Here is a 24752-nt window from a genome sequence, read left to right as displayed (position 1 = left end):
CAATACATATCAGTGTTTTTTTTCCAAGAGACAGAAACTCTAATTTAACACTATTCAATTTCAGTACCAATTCTGGTGTGACGAGGCAAGTGCTACCATCGTGCGAGTGGGGAAGTACTCGTCCCAGTGCAAAACCAAAGAGGCCGTGAGTGTGCTCTACAAGCAGTTTGAGAAGTACGTCTGGCCCACCGTGCCCCAGCAAGAGGAGCGAATCAGCCAGATCACAGAGTTGGCCATCCGCTTGCATGGTGAGAGGTGACCCACAGACTCACACAAGTTCAGGTTACAGGGGTATATATCTGTGTCTCACAGCTGTATGACTGAAAACATGTCGACATACAAAGCATACTAAGGAACTCTGTGTGTGTCTCTGATGTTTGTATTAGGACCTGAAGAGGGAAAGAAGTATGTGGATAAGACGATTTTCAAGCACAATGAAATTGTCGAGTCCATAAAGGAATTGTGTAACGGGCTGATAGACCTGGAGGCTAAACTAGAGGTCAGAATAACAGATTACGCTGTCACTCTTAATATCTGTTTTGTTGCCAGGACACAGTGATTTAGAATCCCACTTATTTACATGGCATTTTAGGCAGAGGCTTCAAAGGAATCTCCAGACATAATAGAGAGAGGCATTCCTGTACAAGTTCAACAATCAAAGGAAACACAAGAGAATAACAAGTCACAACAGCATGACGCTATCGATGTGGTAAGAAAAGCTTCTTTGGTTTATTGCAAGAGTAAATCCATTCATTCAAAACATGAACAATTGATATGTCATCTGGTATTAACAATGCTCTTATTGGAACAGTCAGAGCAGAAAGAAACTGGACACACACCAGAGATCACAACACCCGGCCACGACAAAGATAAGGATGCTCCTCAAAGTAAGAAACCGGAGGTCAAAAGGCCTCATCTCCGTAAGAGCAGGAGCCAGGACCTGCCGGACAAAACACCCCCAGCACTGAGCAAAGTGCTGTCTGAGACCAGAACCTTCTCTCAGGAGGCGTACTCTGCCACCAGCCGAGTGGAAACCATCACGGGGAAGACCACAGTGGAGCGGAAAGAGCAGCACCACTCGTCCGTCACCCACAAGCACACATTCAACACGTCCAGCTCGCCGGTGGACAGGGACAGGAAGATCCACGCCTTTGGCCAATCACGGGGCAACTCTGAGGAGACCCCTCCTCTGAGCTCTACAACAGGCCCCAGCTTCTCGGACATCCAGAGAGAGTTCCAGGTCCAAAGGAAGGACAGGCCTGGACACGCCCACAAAGCCCCTCATGAGGGCGGACATGCTGATTCTCAGGTTAGTCGTTTTTCATGTTTGTCATTTTCTATTGTGTGTGTGTGTATCTTTTCTAAAGAAAATTCTTTTTTAAAAGGTTCAAATATTTGCTATGGGTGCTTGTCCTGAAAGTGTTATTGAACAACCACTGTGGTTTCAGGAAACGCACTCCAGGTTGGTTGCCTTGAATCATTTGTGCACAGGGGGAAAGTGTGAGGGTGTCAGTGACAGGTTCATGTTCATTCATGTGTGTATGTGTGTGAAGTTGCGCCATGTTTGCACCTGTGTGTGTTTATCTGCTCCTAATAGGTGGGAGACCCTGCTGCGACCGCCGCCGCTGAGGGAGCAGTGTCCGAGGGGTCACTCTCCAATGATGAGTACGAGTGTCCCTCCCCCGACGACATCTCCCTCCCGCCGCTGTCAGAGACGCCCGAGTCCAACCTGGTCCAGTCGGAGAACGACCTGGAGGATGGCTACTGCTTCAGCGCCCACAGCCTGCACATCAACAATCAGCTCAGCCACCAGTCGCACTCGCAGCACGGCGACGCCTTCCACCACCACCGGCACAGGGAGTGGGTCTCCAGCCAGACAGAGAGCTACCCGTCCCCCACCGGTGGCCCTTGTGGCCCCAAGTTCCGATCCGAGTCCTCCTCCTTTGTCCACAGTCCCCTGACGGTGCCCACGCCTAACCTGGTCTCCAGCACCATCTTCAGCATCCTCAAGAACAAACCGAGCGTCCCGCCGAATGTTCCTCTGGCCGACGGTGGCGGCGGCATACTTAGCCACCATCACCAGACCCTCCACTCAGTGCATGAGAGCCGTGTGAAGACGCAGGAGTCTGTGCATGAGTCCCGGTCCGGACGGGGGGCCGCCCTTCGTGCCAGTAACACGCATGCCCCCCCCTCCCTATTAACCCAAGAGCAGGACCCAGACATCTGCAAGCCCACGGCTATCCGCGAGGAGATCAGGCTGCCCTCCTACGGCAGAGCTGGTGTGGGAGGGAACCTGGCAGGCCAGGGCCCTAACTTCTCCAAACACATATCTAACGCCACGGTAATGGAGGGGTCACCAGTGACCCTGGAAGTGGAAGTAACTGGATTTCCAGAGCCTACTTTAACCTGGTGGGTAGCCTATAACAAACTGGAACCCTCTTGATTGAGTAGTTTTGATTAACAGTTTTAGCTGAATCATAATCCACAGTCTAAAAAGAGAATGAAATGCATAGCAGTGTTCACCGTTGTGTATGCATTCGTTTAAGTTGGGGTTATTCATATTGATGAAACTTTATTCCCTTTTGGGAGTTCCTGGTATTTTTCAGGATTGAGATCAGATAAACCAAGGCTAAACCCCTGAGGCTCAAAAGCCCAGAGAAATTTCTATTTAAGCCCAGGAGGATCACCTACTGGATAAGACACCGAAATTATTTGATTGCTTTTTCTCTATTTTGCACACTGCATGGGTTTTTTTTATTGAATTTAATTGAATCTTTACACTCAAGAGTATTTCTCATCTAAATAAGCATTTCATTCACTAAATATTTCTTGTGGTGCCACTAACCTGCCATTTCATCAGAGGTTGCAGTTCAGGATTTTCTGTAACTTTGATTCAACTAAAACAAAAGTTGTTTATTAGTTTACATAACTAAATCCTTAAAAAAATAATTTTTAACCCTTCTTTTGCTGTGCTGTGTTGTGTGACGTGAACATTCACTTTCTGCTTCAGGTTCAAGAATGGACAAAAACTCGCCGCTGACGAGCACATAGAACTGTCCCAAAAAGAAGGCAAACATGCCCTGTTCATAAAGACGGCCGCTGAGAGTGACGCTGGCCTCTATCGCATTGAGGCCACAAACTCGAGTGGCACCGTGACGTCCATTGGCGTGCTGCAGGTGACAGGTAAAGGCTGCCACGAGCTCGACACGTTCAAGCTGGACTGGCACACCTGTTTTGGCACTCTGTGCTTCCTCCTGTGGCTCCTCTATCTGCTGGTGTTATAACGGAGGGAGCATGGACCTTCCCCTCACCGATTGAACGCTCACCCCCCCCCCCCCCCCCCCCCCCCCTCCACCAACACACACCTCTGCCACTACTGCTACTAGGCGGCACTTCACTCTCCCTCCTCCCCCCCTTTCCTAACAGCACTTCAAGCCTTGTTCACACAGTGGGAGTCTTGTTTTGCACTGTTCTCTGAATAACTTTAAATGGACTTGTGAGATATATATATATATATATATATATATATATATATATATATATATATTTATGGTTCTTCTTCTTAAAAAAAAAACATTCATACCGTACAGCAAATATTTAGTTTTTGGAAAAGCCATTGGAAAAGGTAGACTTCGGAACAGTTTCCTGTCACCCAATTCACATGCTCAGTGACCTCTGAGGTATTTAATGAATAATGCCAGTACTGAGAATGGTATTACACAAACTGTCTAAGGTTTAATTGCAATCATACATCAGAATGGAAATGAAAGCTTTGTTTTCAAATGCAAGCTGTTACAGAGATGTTAAATAAGAAAAGATTAGTTGTTTCACGGTGCAATCACTGGACTCAGAAGTATTAAACCGTTTCACAGTGCCATCTAATTGTCATCTTTGCAGTCTAATTGATTCCAGTTACACTTATGATAATAAAACTGCTGTAATGTGCTTTAACTACTAATTACAAGTACCTTACATAAAAAAAACAAGTTTCAAGAAACAGTAGTGTTCCAGTAAACTGGTCAAGTTTGGTACCTTACTTAAAATGTTCTGATGAAAGATAATATACTGCTACTTCATTGGTTCAATGATTATGTTGTGGAAAAATGCAAACACTATGTTCAGTTCAATAAAAAGGATTAAACATTTGTTTCACTGCAATACCCCCCTTTAGCTTACTTTAAGGATGAAAATAAATGTTTATTATAATATACCACACCCAAGTTTACTCGTCCCAGACTACAATGTTGGTAAGTACAGTACATGTATGAAAAAATGATTATTAAAGTTTTTTTGAAGTCTCTGAATGAATTAATAAAACAGTCACATGGCTTAAAACATAAATGTCACTTGTGTCAATTGTACATCACTCATACTGTTGCATGACCTTACATCCCATAATTATCACATTCCTTTTTGCTCCCACCTCTTTCACGTTGGTAAGCAGATTTCACCCAACACTGTATTCCGTAACTTCTTCACATGGAGTCAAATTAACACTGTGTGTCAGGACGAGATATTCCACACGCAATGCGTGAATACTCTGACCTGTTGGAACTGTTGATGGGGCCTGATTCATAACTGGCATTAGGTTGGGGGGTAGGGATGGGGGGAAAGCAGATGCAACTTGAAGACTCTGGGCAGACAGGAGTGTCTCAGTAATGTTATCACAAACCTGGGCCTGGGCCCAGCTCAGATTACAGCCTCTGAGTGCTCCCCACCGGCACGCCTCAGGGCCCAGGGGCCTGCTGTGACATTCCTCTGCCTGTCACCTCAGGGGGATAGAGTCGCAGACAGGTTTTCATCTTGTACGCCATTATTTATTCTTTTTTTCTTTTTTTTATGTCTGATCACTCAGAGATTACTAGGAATTAAATATTCTGCCAAAACAGCTCATTGATTGCTGTAATAATCCACAAATTGGGTCATGGTGTGTAATCATATGGCTACAAGGTGGAAATAGGACAGATTTAAGCATTTTACTTTAAGAGATCCATTTAAGATTGTATTATTTATTGTATTATTTACATGATGTAGAAATGTTTCCCATTCCCAGTGAGTGGAGACATCCCACACTTCCTCTCAAGGCTGGAAGACAAGGATTTATTAGTGGGAGACGACCTGATCCTGGAGTGTGTCATCTCAGGAAGACCTGTCCCTCAAGTGACCTGGCTGAAAGACAACAAAGTTGTAGCTTATGGAGAAAGCAGGGTATGACTTTCAGAAAGAGCAAAAGGACTCAGCCTACACTGTCAAATATAATAAATATATACAGTGCCTTGCATAAGTATTCACCCCCTTGGATGTTTTACCCTTTTATTGCTTTTATAAATCAATCATGGTCAATATTAAGTTGGCTTTTTTGAAGAAAAAAAATCACAAAAAAGCCCTCTTTAATGTCAAAGTGAAAACAGATTTCTACACAGTTATGTCAATTAAATAAAAATATGTAATGAAAAATAAGTGATTGCATAAGTATTCACCTCCTTTAAAGTGACTGACCTAATTCAACAGAGGTCCAGCCAATTGGTGCTAGAAGTTTCACAATTAGTGAAATGGGGATCAGTGTGCAGTGAATGTGTCTCAAGTGATTGTAGTATAATGACACCTGTGTCTGGAAGGTCCATTCACTGGTCAGTATTCAGTAATCAGTATTCCTGGCTACTGTGACACCATGAAGACCAAAGATCACTCCAAGCAACTCGCTCTCTTCCATAAAGCTTTGATTGGTGAAGAACCCGGGCAACAGTTGTTGTATGCAGAGTCTCTCCCATCTCAGCTGCTGAAGCTTGTAACCCCTTCAGAGTAGTCACAGGTGTCTTGGTGGCCACTCTTTCTAGTCTCCTTCTTGAACGGTCACTCAGTTTGTGAGGACGGCATGCTCTAGCCAGATTTACACATGTGCCATAGTCCTTCCATTTCTTGATGATGGATTTAACAGAATTCCAGGGGATGTTTAGTGCCTTGGACATTTTTTTTTATCCTTCCCCTGACTTATACTTAAGCAATATAATACTTGTGCGAGTGGGGTAGGTAAGGGATATTCCCACGGGTGGTGTTCGGCTGTAGCCACGAGGCCGGAGTATTGCGGCGAATTCCGATTTTGCGATGGTTTTTAGATCGATCTGGATCTTCCGTTCACTTAGCCATGTTTTAAAACAGTTAACGGCCCACGACGTTTGCTTCACCGTATTAGCTTCATGTCGGCTCCTTTCAATTGAGTCCAGATCAGCTGCGCTGATGGAGACGCACCTGGACACAGATGCGCTCTCCTCCCGCTTGAATGTATTAGGCCTATCTTGTTTCTCGTCATCTGACGATTCATAGATTAAATCAAGCGTTATTTTGGGAAAATCGATCTCCATTTGTTTTCCGATAGGCGTACTACTCACTTTTTGGAATTATGAGAACTTTGAATTAACAGTTATCACTACATTGTATCAACACGCTATAGAATGTTTCATCGCGGAGCGATTTATTATTAGCTGTGAAAAGTCTGAGTTGGGATGTCCTGGGGTATTCCAACTCATGGAACGTCTCTCGTCCAATCAGAAACAGCGAAATAATTCGATAGAACCCAATTGTTTTATAATTAAGCAATATAGTACGAGTGCGAGTGGGGTAGGTAAGGGATATTCCCACGGGTGGTGTTCGGCCGTAGCCACGAGGCCGGAGGCCGAGTGGCGCAGGCAACAACACCCGTGGGAATATCCCTTACCTACCCCACTCGCACGAGTACTATATTGCTTTTATAAAACAATTGTATAGTCAACCAATTCACATTTAAACACGAAGTTATTGATTAAAATTTTTTTATTTCGCCATTGTTTCTCCGCAACAAAAAAATAGTTCCATTGTCAACGTCTTTTGGAATTATAAGAATTTTGAATTAACGGTTATCGCTTAATTGTATCAACGTGCTATAGAATGTTTCATCGCGGAGTGATTTATTATTAGCTGTGAAAAGTCCGAGTTGGGATGTCCTGGGATATTCCAACTCATGGAACGTCTCTCGTCCAATCAGAAACAGCGAAATAATTCAATAGAACCCAATTGTTTTATAATTTACATTAACCTTTTTTCTGAGTTGCTCGGAGTGTTCTTCTGTCTTCATGGTGTCACAGTAGCCAGGAATACTGATTACTGAATACTGACCAGTGAATGGACCTTCCAGACACAGGTGTCGTTATACTACAATCACTTTAGACACATTCACTGCACACTGATCCCCATTTCACTAATTGTGAGACTACTAGCACCAATTGGCTGGACCTCTGTTGAATTAGGTCAGTCACTTTAAAGGGGGTGAATACTTATGCAATCACTTATTTTACATTACATATTTTTTATTTAATTGACATAACTGTGTAGAAATCTGTTTTCACTTTGACATTAAAGAGGGCTTTTTTGTGATTTTTTTTTTGTCAAAAAAGCCAACTTATATTAACCATGATTGATTTATAATAGCAATAAAAGGGTAAAACATCCAAGGGGGTGAATACTTATGCAAGGCACTGTATAAATACCCCTAAAGTATAACTGTGTTAAAGTGAAAGTTTGAAATGTGATTTCATTTTGTATTCAGGCTGAGAACCAAAGTGATACCCATGTCCTGTTGAAAAAGGGTGTCATGTCCATAGATTCTGGAGAATATGTCTGTGTGTTGAAAAGTGATGTTGGAGAGGACTGGTGCTCTGCGAAGGTGGTTGTTAGAGGTAATCTCACACATACTGAATTCATTTGACAAACTGATGCCAAACAGGCCTATTTCAGACACCCAACACAATTTTGTTTATATTACAGATTTCAGTCAAGGTGTCACAAATCCAGGTCTCAAAGACCAACATCAAGAAGGACAAGCTTTCGCCTCAACTAATGAGCAAAGTTTTGAAGATCAAGGACAAAGATTAGAGTGCAGAGAACAGGAGTAAGGAGAAACAAGACACAAGTGTATTTAACCATATACAATATATCGCCACTATAATATGGTCCAGTTATATGGTTGAACACTGTGTTCTTCTGGATATAATCTTTCTACTCGCTTTGATTATCAAATGTTGTTGAATGAGATGCTGTCTTTCTTGACTGAAATTTCTGTAGTTGTAGTACAATTAAACTGTAGTAGTTTGTACAATTAAATACCAACTGAAGACCTAAAAGTAACCAGTGATAATGACTACTTATTGTTTTGTATAACATATAACACATTAATAATATAGGTTCAACTGTGTACAGCTCACAATGTGTCTTTTCCTATGGTAATAACAAAATAAAGTGAGCTAGATAAGATAACATGAGGGGTTTGATGAGTCCCAGACAAGAATGACCTCAGTGGATTCTCGGACAGTAAAATTAATGAAAGAAGTCTGCTTCTCGAGGGGGGTAAACCCTCAATTTGAGTGACAGGAACAAGCATACCATTTGTTCACTAAGACACAAATGGTCTCGAGTCCTTTGAACAAATGAGTGAAAAGAGTGCCTAAGAGACTAGAAAACATGACATCTTTTCAAAACCTTTTCCTAGGCTAAACCACTTACACAATTTGTAAATACACCGCCCTGAAAGTTTACTTTAGTGAGTAACAGGTGTGAAGTTGCATAAAATGGCTGCCACATCCCATGATGCCTTTTGGGACGGTGACCAATAGGGTGTGGCAATGCTCAGATGATGCTGCCTGCCCAGGGGTATATAAAGTGTAACAACCATGTTCGCACTTCTGAGCAGTTGGAGCATTCCCAAACCTTGCCTCGGGTGTAGGGATTGCAGAGAAAAGCAAAACTACACGGTGAAGACCCTGTGTAGTTTTGTTTTGGGGGGTGTTTTAGGGAGGCCAACTCGTTCTCACATTGGATTTTTCTGAACCGCTTTCTGGATAAGGAGATTGTTTTAGAAGATTTCACACCTTTGGGCTTCGTCCCTTCAATTCTAGGCACTCTTGTGAACACAAGTAAGTAAGCTTTGTTCTCCGACACTTCATACCCTTTTTTCCAGAGGAAGATCTCCCAGCTTCTATTTCTTTGTATGAAAGTAATTAATTAACACCATGCAAGGTGAATTGAAGAAAACCAGACTGAGCCACAAGAGTGATGAGATTTGGGGAGCTTTAAGATTTGGGATTCTGTTTGGATCTTTGTTTTGCACTATTGGTAGCTTTTTCCGCCTTCCTCAAGGTTATTATTTGGTGCAATGATTCAGAAAAGCCAAGAATAGACCCTGATAGCATTAGAGTGGCGTCCCAGCTGGGCCGCAATGTCTTTTTAAGGGAATCAGTGGTAGGGCTATCAGTTGCACCTCCAGCTATGCGCCACATGGTGACTGTCAGTCAAGTTAGGTACAGATTATTTTTAGACTCTGCCTTTTGTGAAACCTAGCCTTGAATCCCTTTGGATGCCTTTGTATTCATTATGTTTGGCTTTGAACAATAAATTGTTCCTGATCATTAAGATGCTCCTGAGAGGAGGCTTAATGGTACCCTTTCACTGGTTTGGTCTGAGACAATTGCGGATGGTCTCTAAATTGACGTTTGCAATGAAGATTGTGTGTGTGCGTGTGTAATTTGAAACAAATCGCTGTGGTCGTTTCAGGCTGTTTTTAGAACATTAACCTTGGTGTCACCATTGCATGTCTAGTCCTAGGTTCTTATATGTATATATTCTTTATATATATATTTATATATGTATTTATATATTCTTTATATCTCAGGTTTTGCTTGAGTTTTATTGAAACTGATTTTGGTGGATTATTGTTCTATTTACCCGTTGTCATGAAGTGAATCACTTTGAGATCAAGGAAAGCAAATGCAATCCTGGAATATAATATTCAATTAATATTTTTTACAGCTGATTGGAAACTGTTAGGAAATTAAACATATCATTTGTGAAGATTGAGTTGATGTTATTAAATGGATAAGACTTGAATAATTCATGTGCATTGATTTAAACCTCTCATAAAGCAAATGCCTCAGTCCCAAGCAATGCTATTTAAAGCAACTTCTGCAAGTCATTGATATTTTCAGTAATGGCATACTGCAATGACAGATATGTCTTCTTTTTGCATTATTCCAGATAGGACTGAAAGATTTGATACATTTGAAATTGGTTTGTACAGTTCAATCATGAGATTCATCACCAGTTATCTTTGAAATGGTGCAAGTAAAACTAAAATGAATATTTGGCCTGGCATATATTTTGATGACATATTCTCCAAAACTTTGTTACCCACCAATACATTTGGATGAAACACCATTCATCCTCTATGTAATATAATGGTAAACCTAAAGATTGCTATTAATTTCAATAGGCAGTACAGTTTGTAAAGTTAAGGGCTTTTACCAGAACATTCCATGCTTTATCTTTTATCCTAAATCTGTTTCATGTTCATATTACTTACTGAGAAACCATGAAGCTATAATTACTCTTTCACAGCCTGTGAATGTGTGTGTCTTTCCACAGAGGGGATAATTGTTAATTAGGTGTCAAATGGATAAATATCAAACTCTGGCTTCCAGTTGTTACTGTCATGTCTGTTAGCTGTCAATGGATGGATGCTCAGTGTAAGTGTTTGGCCTAGCACCCAGACCCCACGGAGCCATTACTCTCTCAAGTGTCAGGCCACAGCAGAGGGGTGACATAAGGGCTAAAAATAACAGTTTTTCGTAACATTTTCTATCTCTGGCGATGATCAATAATTGTATGTGTGAGTGTGTTTGTGTGTGTGTGAGTGTTGTTAACGTGTGTCTTGGCAGCCAGTTTGGTAACTGGGGTTTTGATATGTGTTCTCCACCAGGGTGCCTACCAACATGTCAACACAGGCGCCAACGTTTACACAACCGCTTCAGAGCGTTGTGGCACTAGAGGGTAGTGCCGCAACGTTCGAAGCTCAAGTTAGTGGTAAGAGCCTCTCCACATTCCATGCTCTTTTTATTTAAAAAAGCTGTTGTTAAAAAAAGTGAACATGTTATGTGCATTGGCTATGGCTATGATTTCCAAAGTGTACATTTACAATGCTATACAATGTATTAAGGATTATTATATAATATTGTCATGAATTCTCAATTAAGCATTCAATGAATTGTCAGTAAAAGGCATTTATCTGCAAAGGGCGATGAGAAATGACTGTCTATACTTAATGTCATTTTTAAAAGAACCATAGCTTACCATAATGTGTCATGGATAGAAATGCATGAAACAAAAAAATGTACATGCCTGTGCAACAAAATAATAGGAAATATCATTTTTACCTTGACTATCTTGAAATCCTACATGACTGCATTTGATGTTGGTAACAGCGTTATCTGTAATTGGCTTTAATCATCACCATTGCTGTCAGAACTAAAATAAATGTTGCTCACAGGAAATCCAGTTCCTGAGGTGAGCTGGTTTCGTGATGGCCAGGTTCTTTCTGCTGCTGCTCTGCCCGGCGTTCAGATCTCGTTCAGCGATGGCCGCGCTGTTCTGATGATCCCTGCCGTGACAGCCGCACACAGTGGAAGATTTTCTGTTAGAGCCACCAATGGAGCTGGACAAGCCACTAGCACCGCTGAACTTCTTGTTACAGGTGAACATTTTTGTGCCAGGGAGAACAGTGCCATTCCTGTTGATCCACAATAGCACACAATTAGGAGTGGCTCAAACACTGGGTACAGAATAGGAATTTAATGAACTGCAGCATTGAGGTAAAGTTGTAAAATGTAAATGCCTGCTGCTGTCCCCCACCCCCAACACAAACGCCAGAGCCCAGCATGTCTGATTAGAGTTGGCAGCAGGGCTGATACTAATGAGAGATTTAGCAATCAGCGTAACAAGGACAGGATATGTGCCAGATCCTATCAGCAGGAAAGTGAATGTGTGCCTGATATCCCTGCTAAAAGTCAAAATATTTCATTTCAATAGCTAATTACAAAATACCATTCGGGCTGACATGAATCAGGTTAAATCAATTCTATTTTTGTGTATGTGGCTTATGCACATAAAAGCTCAGCCACAACCAATGATTTGATGGGAGTGTGTAAAGAATGCTTCGGTGAAGGACACTTTTTACAGTATAATTGATTCCACTGACAGATAAAAAGATAGAAATAACTGTACATTTAAATTACGATGATGGTCATTACTAGTTAGTTGTGGCCTGTTTGTACTTGTTTTTCAGACATCTATTCCTTTGGTCTCATTTTCTCAGTTCGTTATTATTTAGATGTCATTTTTCAAAAGTACACACATCCTGGTGGATCATGACATACCAGCAGTGGTGTATTAAAATATGTCTGAATATATCTAATACCTGTAGATACTAACAGCAAACGCTCCTGCAATAAAATGAAGTGTAGGTGTCGCAGTTTCCCACATCCTGGAAAGTACAATGATAAATGACAAATAATGTAAAATTAGCGTATCCGTTAGAAAAGGGCAGAAAGTATTTTTGATGAGATGTTATAATTTATGCTTAAGTATAAATGGCACATGTTATATGCTTATTTTATACACCATGTGTTGCTTATTACTATTAGAAGGTTAGGCTACTTTAAACCAAATGCACAGAACATTGCACACCGCACTGTATATTCCACATTCATTTTAGTTTGAAAGATTTTTGTCTTAGTAGTGCTGCCTTCCTTACTTTTATTCCAAGGCTAAACTCCTAACAATCCTAATAACAGGCACCATTTTCCACATTTTACTTTATGGCCGCATTATGCCTTTAGATATACGCACTTTAAATGTTTAAAATAAACATATGAGCTATATAATATCCTGTTTAGCGTGCTTAGGTAATGCATATTTTAGCACAGGCTTAGAGTTTAGAAATAGAGCCCCTCTAAAATGTGCAGCAGTCAATTTAGAACCCTGGCAGAACGTCCAGAAATGCTGGTGATAATCTGATCCGCTATTTGGAATGCAGCTGTTAGGCCTAGTCATCTGCCATAAATGTACCTTGTTTAATATTAGTAGCGCTCTTAAATAATGTAAGAAACATTCTTTTCACTGGACAAATACAGCACAGTATGTAGGCTATTCTCTCTGCTCAATCTTTTGAAAATTATTGTTATTATATTATCCCGCCCGGCCCGTAATACCACGCCAAATCACAAAAGACACAGGGTACATTTCATGGATGATCGATGCAAGTGCAGTTACATGTAACATGTATTTTATTTTATTTTTCAGCGGAAACTGCGCCGCCCAACTTTACTCAGAGACTACAAAGTATGACCGTGAGACAAGGAAGCCAAGTGAGACTGGATGTTCGTGTGACAGGAATCCCTACACCTGTGGTGAAGTTCTTCAGGGAGGGAGCTGAGATTCAGAGCTCCACTGACTTTAAGATCGTACAAGAGGAAGACCTTTACAGTTTGATGATTGCTGAAGCCTTTCCAGAGGATTCTGGAAACTACTCTGTCAGTGCCTCCAACAGCAGTGGCCGTGCCACCTCGACTGCTGAACTACTCGTTCAGGGTACGCCGTGTAATTCATATGAAATAAAACTACCCTACAATCAAGAACGTATATTTTAAGGCCCACGGTAAACTTGCGAGTGCAAACAAACCAAGTTTTGTTTACATTCACGTTTTAGCACCAATGCAAACTATGGCGTCTCTTGAGGGCTTCTGAACTTAACGATGTGGTTTCCTACCTGATCAAATTATAATTTGACAGTGTTTGACACCTGCATTTCTTATTTTCAATTATTTCAAAAACAAGAAGCCAGTCAGTAATTGCTTCCTTTCTTTGAAATTGCTATGTAACCTACGACTCGTATTTAGGTAGCTAGCTAACTAAAACCTACAATTTCACTCAAACTGAACAAACACACAATAGCTTGATATTAACCTTTGGGGACCCATTTTGCATAATACTGCACTCTAGTGGACAAAGGCTACGTAGGACTCCTTGAACTGTATTGAGGGAACTGCAGTATTGGTCTATACAGAAGTCTATATGTCCTGTTTGCTTTGGCCCACAGGTGAGGAGGAAGCAGTGCCAGCCAAGAAGACAAAAACGGTTATTTCCTCCTCTCAGATTTCACAGTCACGTCAGACAAGAGTTGAGAAGGTAATGCATGATTTTCCATGATATGACAACATTCCTTGACATCATATTTTTTTCTCAGTGAATAAACAGGTTAAAACAAGCATGGGCTGCACTCACCTGTGTTTTGGTTTGCAGAGAATGGAGGCTCGCTTTGAGTCGTCCAGTTCAGCCATGATGATTGCGGGAGGTGTTGTCACTGAGCACCTGGCACACAAGACACCCCCACGTGTGCCCCCAAAGCCAACTTCAAGGTCCCCGCCATCAGCAATGTCGAGAGTGTCCAGCACTCGTCACCAGTCCCCCTCCCCAGTGAGGCCTGTAAAGGGACCAGCACCAGGCCCCGTCAGGTAGGACCCCTGAGGAAGTTACTCTGGCAGAAGCTTTGATGTGAACTTTGAAACAGAAGAGCCAAATGATTCATCAGTTATCACTGCTTGTGCTACGTATATTTATATATTTATAATGGGCATGGACCATTTGCTATACAGTACATCATTTGTAGGAATTCCATTAGTCATATTCATTCACTGAATTATTCATATGGAACTGACGAGCCTAATGGTGTAGACATTATTTCTGTACATTATTGGGTTGTGTACAGTTACATTATTGTTTGTAATTTTGTATTCATATACTTGTGTGTGCATGTACTTGACATGGAGCTTGCGTTAATTATATTTTGCAGTAATTCTGTTAGTCCTATTCAGACGTGTGGTCCTCTCCCTGAGTTATTCCATTCACGCTTCCATTCACACATGCCTGTATCTTTACACAGGGCTGTGTCCCCAGCCTCCAGACTGTCTGTGTCCCCCATCCGACCAGTCAAGTCCCCACTCATGATTCGCAAACAGGTGATCCAGACCACAGAGGTGCTGCCACCATGGAAACAGGCTGGCTTCTTGTCCGAGTCCAGCTACATGACTTCCGGAGCCATGCACAGTCAGACCTCGGGAGCCATGCACATGCAGACCTCCGGAGCCACGCACATGCAGACCTCCGGAGCCATGCGCATGCAGACCTCCGCAGCCACGCACATGCAGACCTCCGGAGCCATGCAGATTCAGACCTCGGGAGCCATGCACATGCAGACCTCCGCAGCCACGCACATTCAGACCTCGGTCACCCAGTCCGGCTCATGGGAGAGCTCTTCCATGCAGCAGTCAGTGAGTGGGATGGCAGTAAAAGAGGTGAGCAAACTGCAAATTGGGAGATTAATCTTTATGGATGAACCCTAAATATGCATGAGAGGACCTGGCAGAAGAGGCGTAATATAGTTGAATGTAGTTGTGAATTTTTTCGGAGCGTGTGGCTATTTGAATGATTTTTCGAAGCCCTGTTTGAATTTTACAATGCATTTGTCTGCCTGGTTTGACATTTTCTTTATCTAACATGCAATGTGTTGCTAGTGTTAGTGCTGCTTTTTACCACAGGTGAAAAGCACTTGCAGTACATAAACACATTTGTTTTTACTTGCTGCCTGAATATTACTTGCACGTGTAATAGGAACAGCAAATGCCGGATGACAAAACAGTCGCTGTTGCTACGGTGGTAGCCGCAGTGGACCTTGCTCGTAGTCGAGGGCCCCAAAGTGGCTCTGTCAAGCTGTCTGCTCATGAGTACAGCGTCACCTCTGCACAAGTTACATCTGCAGCAGAGCAGGTACAACTCAGTGGAGTAAATCAGCACAGTTCGATTCCAGACCATCCCTTCACTTCCATTTTTTTCTGTATCCAACCCTGCTCCTCTGAACTTCTGTGTTTTGATGAACTCTCAAGGCCCTTCCACAAGGTCAACAATACCTATAACAATAACTATAAATGCTATGGTTTTAAATATTGCTCTAACAGTGGTAACACCCACACCATAATGACAAGAGAGACAATATCGTTGGATATCACTTTCAAAGTGATTGTTTGAACAATAAAAACACTGACAGCCAATCAGAATCCATCAAATTTTAAAGGCATCACATTAAAACATGAATTATATTTCTGAGAGATTGCTTGTCATTGGTCAGTGTGGATGCTCATATTGTTACAGTGGTCGTAATAGTTACTGTTGGCAGTGTGGACAGCCCTTCAGTTTTCTGATGAACTGAACTCTCAGAACTCTCTTTCCTCATTATACCCATCCATCCACTCTTCCATTAGCCATTTATTTAACCTTGTTCCAGTAATCTTCTTTCTGTCTATATGACTAAAAGCTTATTCATTTCTCACATTTGTATAGATAGGACAGGGGGAATCCGAGGACCTATCTGATACCACAGTGTCCCTTGACATCAGTATTGGTGCACCATACATTGAAAGCACCACACTGGAAATTCCTTCGACTATAGAGGTAGAACGCCAGCGGAAGTATAGAGGAATTCATGTTAATATATTAGTTAATATATTAGTTAGCCAACTGAATTGGCACAATGGCATACAGAATACAGCATGTTAAACAATATCAGCAAGAGATATAGTATTCTGAAAACTGATCATGTTCTTATCTCCTCCTTGGCCACTGACATGTGTAGATCACACAAGAGGTTAAGAAAACTACAACAATGGTGGCAGAGGTTGGCCAGGCTAGTGAAGCACTACCTGTTAGCTCTCTGGTAGAGCACAGTGAACTGGACACTTCTTCTGTGTCTGGTTGTAACGCAGCCCAGGAGCAGGTAGCTGATGACACCGTTTTTTTTTACTGGTCTTTGATCACCCTCACTTTGTTTCACAGACGCACTTGAAATGTTACAGGGTAGCATTTGAGCTGATATGAGGAAACTAGCACTGAGACAAAATAGTGAGAGAAAAAAGTGGACAGTCTAAGTGGAGCGTACAAATGCTACCTGTGTTTTGGATGTCACCTTTGTTTTCATTTTTACACAATTCTTTTTCACTCCACCGTCATAATCTCTGACATAGAGAGTACGGTAATATGCGCATGTATACAACCAACCTAATGAAGTTGTGCATGCATATGCCATTAGCTTCATTGAGCTTACTAAAACCTTATCTTTTTCCATTGTTTTTGTATGAGTGTGTGGACATTATTTGAAATGTTCAGTGCTTTTGTTTGTATACTTAACATATGCCATAGATTGAACACTATCTATGCTCCAGGTTCCACTGACTGCTTGTTGTCTTTAGGGTGAGGATGGGAAAAAGGCTGACGCCGTGGCAACCGTGCTTGCTGCCGTTGATCACGCACGTGTGCGCAAGCCTGTGCATGCAGAGATGGCCGCAGCCGAAGAGGAAACCGTAGAGTTCGATTTAAAACAGCAGGCCATGCTCGCCGCTGAGCAACAAGTCAGAGTTAAGACAGAGGCCACACTAATGCCCTCTGCTGCTCAAGTCTCTTTCACTGAAAAGACTGTTCATGTGTCCCAGGTTAGAACATGCTTTACAGGATAAATATTCAGAAACCTTAGAAACCCACAGTTGAAATCACAAGACATTTTCTGTTGAATGTTATGGCTCAATTCTCACTCTGCTGGTTACCGTAGATCCAAAGAAGCACCGAAACTAGCGCCCAGGTGGATACTGGCCTGGCTCCTTCCCCAATACCGCATTTTACAGTTTCAAAAGTTACTGTGCCTAAACCTGAACATAGCTATGAGGTAAGCATGTGCAAATTCAGGCAAGCAGGGAACCATATAGCAGTAAATACCATAAGCTAAAAATCACAGCAGGTGCTTGGTGGAAATTGTCAGAGGTCATTTTTAATGAATAGATATAGCAGGAATGTATTACATATTGAATTATTATTATCATATCAAGTCTAAATGTGATTATAAAGATGTGTTAATGCAAATATTATGATAACCTAGAATGTTCCTGCTTGCCTGATATGTACCTATTCGTTTCAATTAGCTCCATCATTACTGTCTAACTCCTCATAACATGGATGCCATAAAAAGTGCAGTACTGTGCACTTTGACCCTTCTAAAATATGTCAGTTAATCTTCGTTTGAGACAATGGACCCATTTCATCCTATCCTTTGTAGTTTCGTCTTTAAAAGTTTACAGGCATTTTAACAAGCTAACACACACTGATCCTTCAGTTGTCCCATTCCCTCTCACAAACCTAAAAACCTAAAATCATCACCCTGGACACTCTCCGTGTGGCTAATCAAAGCAAAATTCAAGTTTTGGTCACCTGTAATGATGCCATTTTTCCTTGGATCGGTTAGGTCTCAATAGCAGGCTCTGCTATTGCCACTCTCCAGAAAGAGTTATCCGCCACCCACGGCGGTCAAAAGGTCATCCAGCCTGTCAAGGCCCCGACTCACAGGGTCGCTGAGATGAGAGTGACCCCTGAGCCGACACTTCCTCCATTTAGAGATGAGCGTTATCAGGCGCAGTACGACACGCAGTTGCAAACGGAGATAGGCGAATCCTACACAGGTGGCATGGAGCAAGCTTATGACGAATGGGAGGCCCAGGTTTGTTGCTTGGTGTTTGGCCTTTAAATCGTGCTAACATTGTTCCGAGGTGCCCCGTGGTGCACTTCCATGTCCAAACCCTTCCTCCTCCTCACATGCCCTTTCCTGAGGACTCCTCCTCTTCCTCCACTGAATCCCTGTTGATTCATTCCATTTTGCATAATGCCCATAGAAGACCAGTGGAAAGCATGGTGTAATGTTTTTTTTCCATTTGTAAATCAACAAAACAAATGTGTTTCGCATAGGTTATGGAGATGGCAGCTGTCCCAGCTGCACAAGAGGCAGCTGTGCCACCAACACTTGTTGCTGTGAGTACTGTTGTTATAACAAAGTCTGACTTAAACTAGATGATAGAAAATGTACTTCTATTCTACAACTAATTTTTTAAAATTGATAATCCTCATTTCCAGGCTTTGAAAAATGTCACTGTCACAGAGGGAGAATCTGTGACTTTGGTGTGCCAAATTTCTGGAACCCCGGCCCCAACCATCATGTGGTTCAGGGAGGACTACAAAATTGAGAGCACCATTGATTTCCAAATTACATATGAGAGCGGATATGCCCGTCTGGTGATCCGCGAGGCCTTTGCTGAGGACAGTGGTCGCTTCACTTGCACTGCTACTAGCCATGCTGGAACCATCAGCACATCTTGCTACCTGCTTGTCAAAAGTAAAACATTAAGCGTATTTTATATGTGTCTCTAAATGTTTCCTTCATGACATCTGAGTTTGAGGATGCTGAGAGGATGAATCTGACAATGTGTTCTCTTCTAGTATCTGAAGAGATTGAAACCAGAGAGGAAGTGACCATAGTCTCTGGACAAGTTATTTCTGCAGAACAGAAACTGTGAGTCCCACTTGTTAAAGGGTTTATTCATAAACAAATAAACAGTTGTGGACATGGGCGCTGGAATGTCTATCGTACACAGGGCATTCAACTGTGTTTTTTTATTTCTAGTGTCGTAAGTGAGGCCAAGGAGGAGACTATGTCTGAAATGAGCGCAGTCTCAGAGACCGTGGAGGTGGTTGATGGTGTTGCACCTTTCTTCGTGAAGAAGCCCTTCGTACAGAAGCTGGTCGAGGGGGGAAGCGTTTTCTTTGAGTGCCAGGTTGGAGGAACACCCATGCCTCACATTTACTGGAAAAAGGGTGGTGTGCCTCTCACAACTGGATACAGGTACTTGTTATTTAAATGAAATACAATTTTAAATCAAACTAAATAATCTTTATAATTAGACAGTAATTACAATTATATTTTCACTATATTAAATAATTGCATTGTATTATGATGATGACTCCTCCTTATAATATTCAAATCTTATTATATTAAATATTCAACATTTCAGATACAGAGTAGCCTACAATAAGGAGACTGGCGCCTGCAAGCTGGAGATCTCCATGACCTTTGCTGATGATGCAGGAGAGTACACCATTGTGGCAAGGAATCAGATGGGAGAGTCATCTGCCTCTACTAACCTTCTTGAAGAGGGTCAGTCTCATTAGCCTCTCTAAGTATACTGGTTGATATACAGTACATATGGGTTTGTCTGTTAATTCGCTGAGTGAAGTTGAAAGAAAATCTCAAAACTCTGGTGTCTACTACACTTAGAATTTGTGGAGAAAAGAGCTTATTTGATAACATTGGGAGTAGACATTATTTTGTTGCATATCAATCTGATATTATCTGGTATCGTCTTCATTTAATCATTTTCATGTAATCAACAGAGGAATATGACGCCTACATGAAGCAACTTGAGGTGACTTACAAGACAGAAGTGACTACCATGGTGCAGGAACCCAGAGCAGGGGATCTGCCCCCTGTGATAGTGAGTGATTATGAGAAAGAGCAGCAATTTCTCATGCAGAAGAGGACAACATATATTTCTGGACAGGTACAGAGGTCAAAATATAAGAAAATGTCATGTTAAAAATGGTCATGTCACTATATTATGTGAATGTAACTTTGTTACTTTTTTATTTTTTAAAGGAATTCCAAATATCTGCTTTTGAGCAGAGAATAATCCAAGAGATTGAGATTCGCATCCTGAAGATTACCTACCAACAGCTGGTGATTGAAGATGGGGAAGAGATGGTCATAAATGTGGCCGAACATGAAGCACAACAGCCAAGCTTTGACACACCAGTCAAAAACTACAGAATCCTGGAAGGCATGGGTGTCACATTCCACTGCAAAATGGCCGGCACCCCACTGCCCAAGGTAATGTCAAAGACCAGAAGAAACATGAACAGGTGTTGATTCATCGCCACATCACTGTTTAGACTCATTGCGCTGTTCTGTGAGGCAAACTCAGTCATCTATTTTCAATATTTTCAATAGATTGCTTGGTACAAAGATGGAAACCGCATCAGGCACGGGGGCCGTTATCAGATGGAGTTTCTTCAAGATGGAAGAGCCAGTCTGCGCCTGCCAGTGGTGCTGCCAGAGGATGAGGGTGTCTACACCGCTTATGCTTGCAATATGAAGGGCACTTCTATTTGCTCCGCAAAGCTGTACATGGAGCCTTCTGCTCCTCAGGGGCCTCAGCCCTATCATCCCCAGTCAGAGGCCATGCAAAGAATTAGGTGTGTTTCCAGTTTCTTTGTACCTAATAGTTTATTATCTATAATTCTATCTATCGTAATCATTATCATCGTTATGCTTAGTTTCCAACAGGAAAGATATTTTCAAACAACCTTACTCAGACTCTTCATCGCTAGTAATCGCTCTGCATTTTATATACTTTAACCAGAGAGGATTGAGGTGGAGCTAGTTAGTGTTCTTTGCTTGAACCACTGAATTGTACAACGTCAACATTCCATTCATTCAAATTGAGAGAGCAGAATGGCAAGCAACAATTTGCTAATGTTACATTTAAAAATTTTCGAGTGAGGAAAGGGAGCCAATGGGGTAGGGAAAAGAGGGAATATACAAATTAACATGTAATGTGAAGACAGGTAAGTGTACAAATTCATGTGCAGACATTAGCCTCTCTGACTCAACTTGCCAGCAGTGAACTTATTTGTTGATTGGTAACAAATGGAGGTTGGAACTATTTTCTGGGGCAGAAAATGAATAATAAATTAATACAAATAATGAATTAAAATAAACTAAAGACAACACAATCTAGTGTCTTCAAACTGAATTAGTTGGTAGTAAAACTGTTGTATAAAAACAATATGGCACTCGTGTTTGTGGAGTTGGTAAAGGATATTGTTTTTACAGCTAAATTGGTTTTACCTTTCTTGTTGACCAAAGGCTCTCTTTCTGTCATCTTGGCTCAAACTGATCTAAGCATGCCACAACCTGGCTGAGTGAGGTTGGGATGTTAATGACCGCTGTAAAGGAAAGGGATGCACTGGATTTACAACACAAGATAAAACGAGAGCATCCTTGTGAAATGGAATGTGGCACAGTAATCATTTATCTTGATTACTTATTTTTTCAACTTTGTTGGAAGCCAAAATCGTCATTGAAAATATAATTCGACCAACCACTCAGCCCTAAAATGATGTATGCTTTCGTCAGGGTTACACTGTTTGAGCTTTTTTTTTAACTTCCAGGTCCACATCTCCTCGTTCCACCAGCTTCTCTCCTGGACGTTCACCCAGCTTCTCCCCTGGACGTTCCCAAAGCTTTTCTCCAGCACGTTCTCCTGGACGTTCCCCATCCCGTAGGCTTGATGACACCGATGCAAGTCAGCTTGAGAGGCTATACAAGCCTGTGTTTGTCTTGAAGCCGTCCTCCTTCAAGTGCTCTGAGGGACAGACTGCAAGATTTGACCTGAAAGTTGTTGGCAGACCCATGCCAGACACATTCTGGTTCCACAGTGGTAAGTTTTAGAAATACCTTAGTTTGTGTATTACTTCTAGTATACTATTTTGCTTCACCACATGTAATGTTGGATGTCCTGAAAGAGATTGAGGACTTTGGCTGTCTACTGTATATTAAATTCATTTTCATTACAGGTCAACAGGTGGTTAATGACTATACCCACAAGATAGTCATAAAGGAAGATGGAACACAGTCTTTGATTGTGGTTCCAGCCATGCCCAGTGACTCTGGTGAATGGACAGTTGTGGCCCAGAACAGAGCTGGAAAAACTACTGTTTCTATGACTCTCACAGTTGATGGTAGGCATATTATTATATTATATTAATGTGTTAATATGTATATATATATATATATAATGTGAAAAAAATATTACATTCAGAAAGGTTAATGATTTACATTCAGAAATGTTAGTAATTTACTATTTAAACTTAATTATGTGTATGTGTTGCCATTAAATCCACAGCTAAGGAAAACTTGGTCAGACCCCAGTTTATTGAGAAGCTGAAGAACATCAGTGTCAAAGAGGGCACTTTGGTTGAGCTGGCTGTCAAAGCCATTGGAAACCCCCTCCCTGATATTGTATGGCTGAAAAACAGTGATATCATTTCATCTCATAAATATCCTCAAATCAAGTAAGTGTTTACTGTTTAATTGACCCAAATGTGGATCACGTTGTGTTATTTCCTTTCACTGTTTTACAATTGTTCTTAAACTTTTTTCAATTGTGTTCTGCCACTATAGGATTGAGGGCATCAAAGGAGAAGCACAGTTCAAAATTCCCTCAGCTGCTGGATTAGACAGTGCCTGGTACACTGCTACAGCCATTAACAAAGCCGGACGGGACACCACACGCTGCAGGGTCAATGTTGAGGTTGAGTTCAGTGAACCTGAGCCTGAACGGAGACTCGTTATTACAAAGGGAACCTACAAGGCCAAGGACATTGCTGCTCCGGAGTTGGAGCCACTGCACCTTCGCTATGGTCAGGATCAGTGGGAGGAGGGTGACCTCTATGACAAAGAAAAACAGCAGAAGCCCCATTTCAAGAAGAAGCTGACATCAGTCAGACTGAAGCGCTTCGGACCTGTGCACTTTGAATGCAGACTGACCCCTATTGGTGACCCCAACATGGTGGTGGAGTGGCTGCATGACGGCAAACCCTTAGAAGCAGCTAACAGGTTGCGCATGGTCAGTGAATTCGGCTATAGCAGCCTTGACTACGAGGGTGCATACGCAAGAGACAGTGGCGTCGTCACCTGCAGGGCCACCAACAAATTTGGTGTTGATCAGACCTCTGCCACACTGATTGTGAAAGACGATAAAGGCCTTGTTGAGGATACCCAGCTACCAGATGGCAGGAGGGGCCAAAGAATGGACGAGATGGAACGCATCGCCCATGAGGGCGGCCCCAGTGGCGTGACCGGAGATGACTACTCAGAGAAAACAAAACCAGAAATTGTCTTGCTTCCAGACCCAGCACAAGTCTTGGAGGGACAGAACGCTAAATTCCGCTGCAGAGTGACTGGGTATCCAGCTCCCAAAGTCAACTGGTACCTTAACGGACAGCTTATCCGCAAGAGCAAAAGGTTCAGGCTTCAGTATGATGGTATTTACTACCTTGAGATTACTGACAGCAAGTCCTACGACACTGGTGACGTCAGAGTTGTAGCCGAGAATCCTGAAGGTGTTGTCGAGCACACTGTGAAGCTGGAGATCAAACAGAGGGAGGACTTCAGAACCGTCCTGAGACGGGTCCCTGAGGTTAAACCCACAATGGAACCCCAGGGAGAGCACGGTAGAGTGCCTTTTTCAGTCATGAAGGTTGACAAGCCCACAGATGTGGGCCGGGAGAAAGAGGTAGTAAAACTACGAAAAGTTGACAGAGTTGTCCATGACATATCGACAGAGGAGACTGATGAGCTGAGAGGCAAATTCAAACGCAGGACAGAGGAGGGTTACTATGAGGCTATCACTGCTGTTGAGCTCAAGAGTCGCAAGAAGGATGAGTCTTATGAGGGTATGCTTAAGAAGAGGAAAGACGAGCTTCTTCACCATATAAAGGACATTCCTGAGTCTGAGAGGAAGAAGGAAGAAGAACAAGGCAAAGTCACCATACCCAGCTATAAACCAGAGAGAGTGGCTCTCTCTCCAAGCATGGAGGCTCCCAAGATCCTAGAACGCATCCAGAGCCAAACCGTTGCTATTGCAGACGAAGTTCACTTCCGTTGTAGAGTTGTTGGAAAGCCAGAGCCAGAATGCCAGTGGTTCAAAAATGGTGTGCTGCTGGAGAAATCTGACAGAGTTTACTGGTACTGGCCTGAAGACCATGTCTGTGAGCTGGTGATCAAAGATGTGTCTGCAGAAGACTCTGCTAGCATCATGGTCAAAGCTATCAACATCGCTGGAGAGACCTCTAGCCATGCATTTTTGTTGGTGCAAGGTATAGTAATTATATTGAAATAGCTATTT

The 24752-nt window shown here is 42.2% G+C and overlaps 2 protein-coding genes across 37 annotated transcripts in view; both read left to right on the top strand.

The window, feature by feature from the left end:
- Positions 1-8156, top strand: part of ccdc141 (coiled-coil domain containing 141) — a 28924-nt gene extending 20768 nt beyond the window's left edge. The window contains exons 20-28 of one of the 2 annotated variants that reach the window (XM_031586226.2): positions 65-248; positions 387-499; positions 593-709; positions 812-1309; positions 1598-2409; positions 3011-3183; positions 5054-5208; positions 7583-7712; positions 7801-8156. In XM_031586226.2, the coding sequence (XP_031442086.1) occupies positions 65-248; positions 387-499; positions 593-709; positions 812-1309; positions 1598-2409; positions 3011-3183; positions 5054-5208; positions 7583-7712; positions 7801-7928 (2310 nt within the window). In that variant the 3' untranslated portion in view covers positions 7929-8156. Of the gene's footprint in view, positions 1-64; positions 249-386; positions 500-592; positions 710-811; positions 1310-1597; positions 2410-3010; positions 3184-5034; positions 5209-7582; positions 7713-7800 lie in introns of those variants that run through there. The other variant, XM_012834031.3, reaches the window with a different exon arrangement.
- Positions 8157-8691: 535 nt separating this feature from the next.
- Positions 8692-24752, top strand: part of ttn.2 (titin, tandem duplicate 2) — a 165092-nt gene continuing 149031 nt past the window's right edge. For 34 of the 35 annotated variants that reach the window (XM_031586105.1, XM_031586214.1, XM_031586205.1 and 31 more), the window contains exons 1-25: positions 8692-8945; positions 10784-10887; positions 11351-11554; positions 13162-13449; positions 13958-14046; positions 14161-14372; positions 14801-15212; positions 15529-15684; positions 16255-16365; positions 16547-16687; positions 17160-17399; positions 17516-17629; positions 18203-18454; positions 18700-18762; positions 18865-19123; positions 19228-19300; positions 19412-19630; positions 19800-19942; positions 20179-20345; positions 20441-20671; positions 20792-21036; positions 22015-22283; positions 22420-22584; positions 22749-22917; positions 23027-24723. In XM_031586105.1, the coding sequence (XP_031441965.1) occupies positions 10797-10887; positions 11351-11554; positions 13162-13449; positions 13958-14046; positions 14161-14372; positions 14801-15212; positions 15529-15684; positions 16255-16365; positions 16547-16687; positions 17160-17399; positions 17516-17629; positions 18203-18454; positions 18700-18762; positions 18865-19123; positions 19228-19300; positions 19412-19630; positions 19800-19942; positions 20179-20345; positions 20441-20671; positions 20792-21036; positions 22015-22283; positions 22420-22584; positions 22749-22917; positions 23027-24723 (6010 nt within the window). In that variant the 5' untranslated portion in view covers positions 8692-8945; positions 10784-10796. The remainder of the gene's footprint in view (positions 8946-10783; positions 10888-11350; positions 11555-13161; positions 13450-13957; positions 14047-14160; positions 14373-14800; positions 15213-15528; positions 15685-16254; positions 16366-16546; positions 16688-17159; positions 17400-17515; positions 17630-18202; positions 18455-18699; positions 18763-18864; positions 19124-19227; positions 19301-19411; positions 19631-19799; positions 19943-20178; positions 20346-20440; positions 20672-20791; positions 21037-22014; positions 22284-22419; positions 22585-22748; positions 22918-23026; positions 24724-24752) is intronic. The other variant, XM_031586121.1, reaches the window with a different exon arrangement.

The sequence above is a fragment of the Clupea harengus genome, chromosome 2, assembly GCF_900700415.2.
Source record: "Clupea harengus chromosome 2, Ch_v2.0.2, whole genome shotgun sequence".
NCBI classification, from domain to species: Eukaryota; Metazoa; Chordata; class Actinopteri; order Clupeiformes; family Clupeidae; genus Clupea; species Clupea harengus.
The sequence above is the reverse complement of the archived record's forward strand: the minus strand, read 5'-3'. Positions and strand labels throughout refer to the sequence as shown.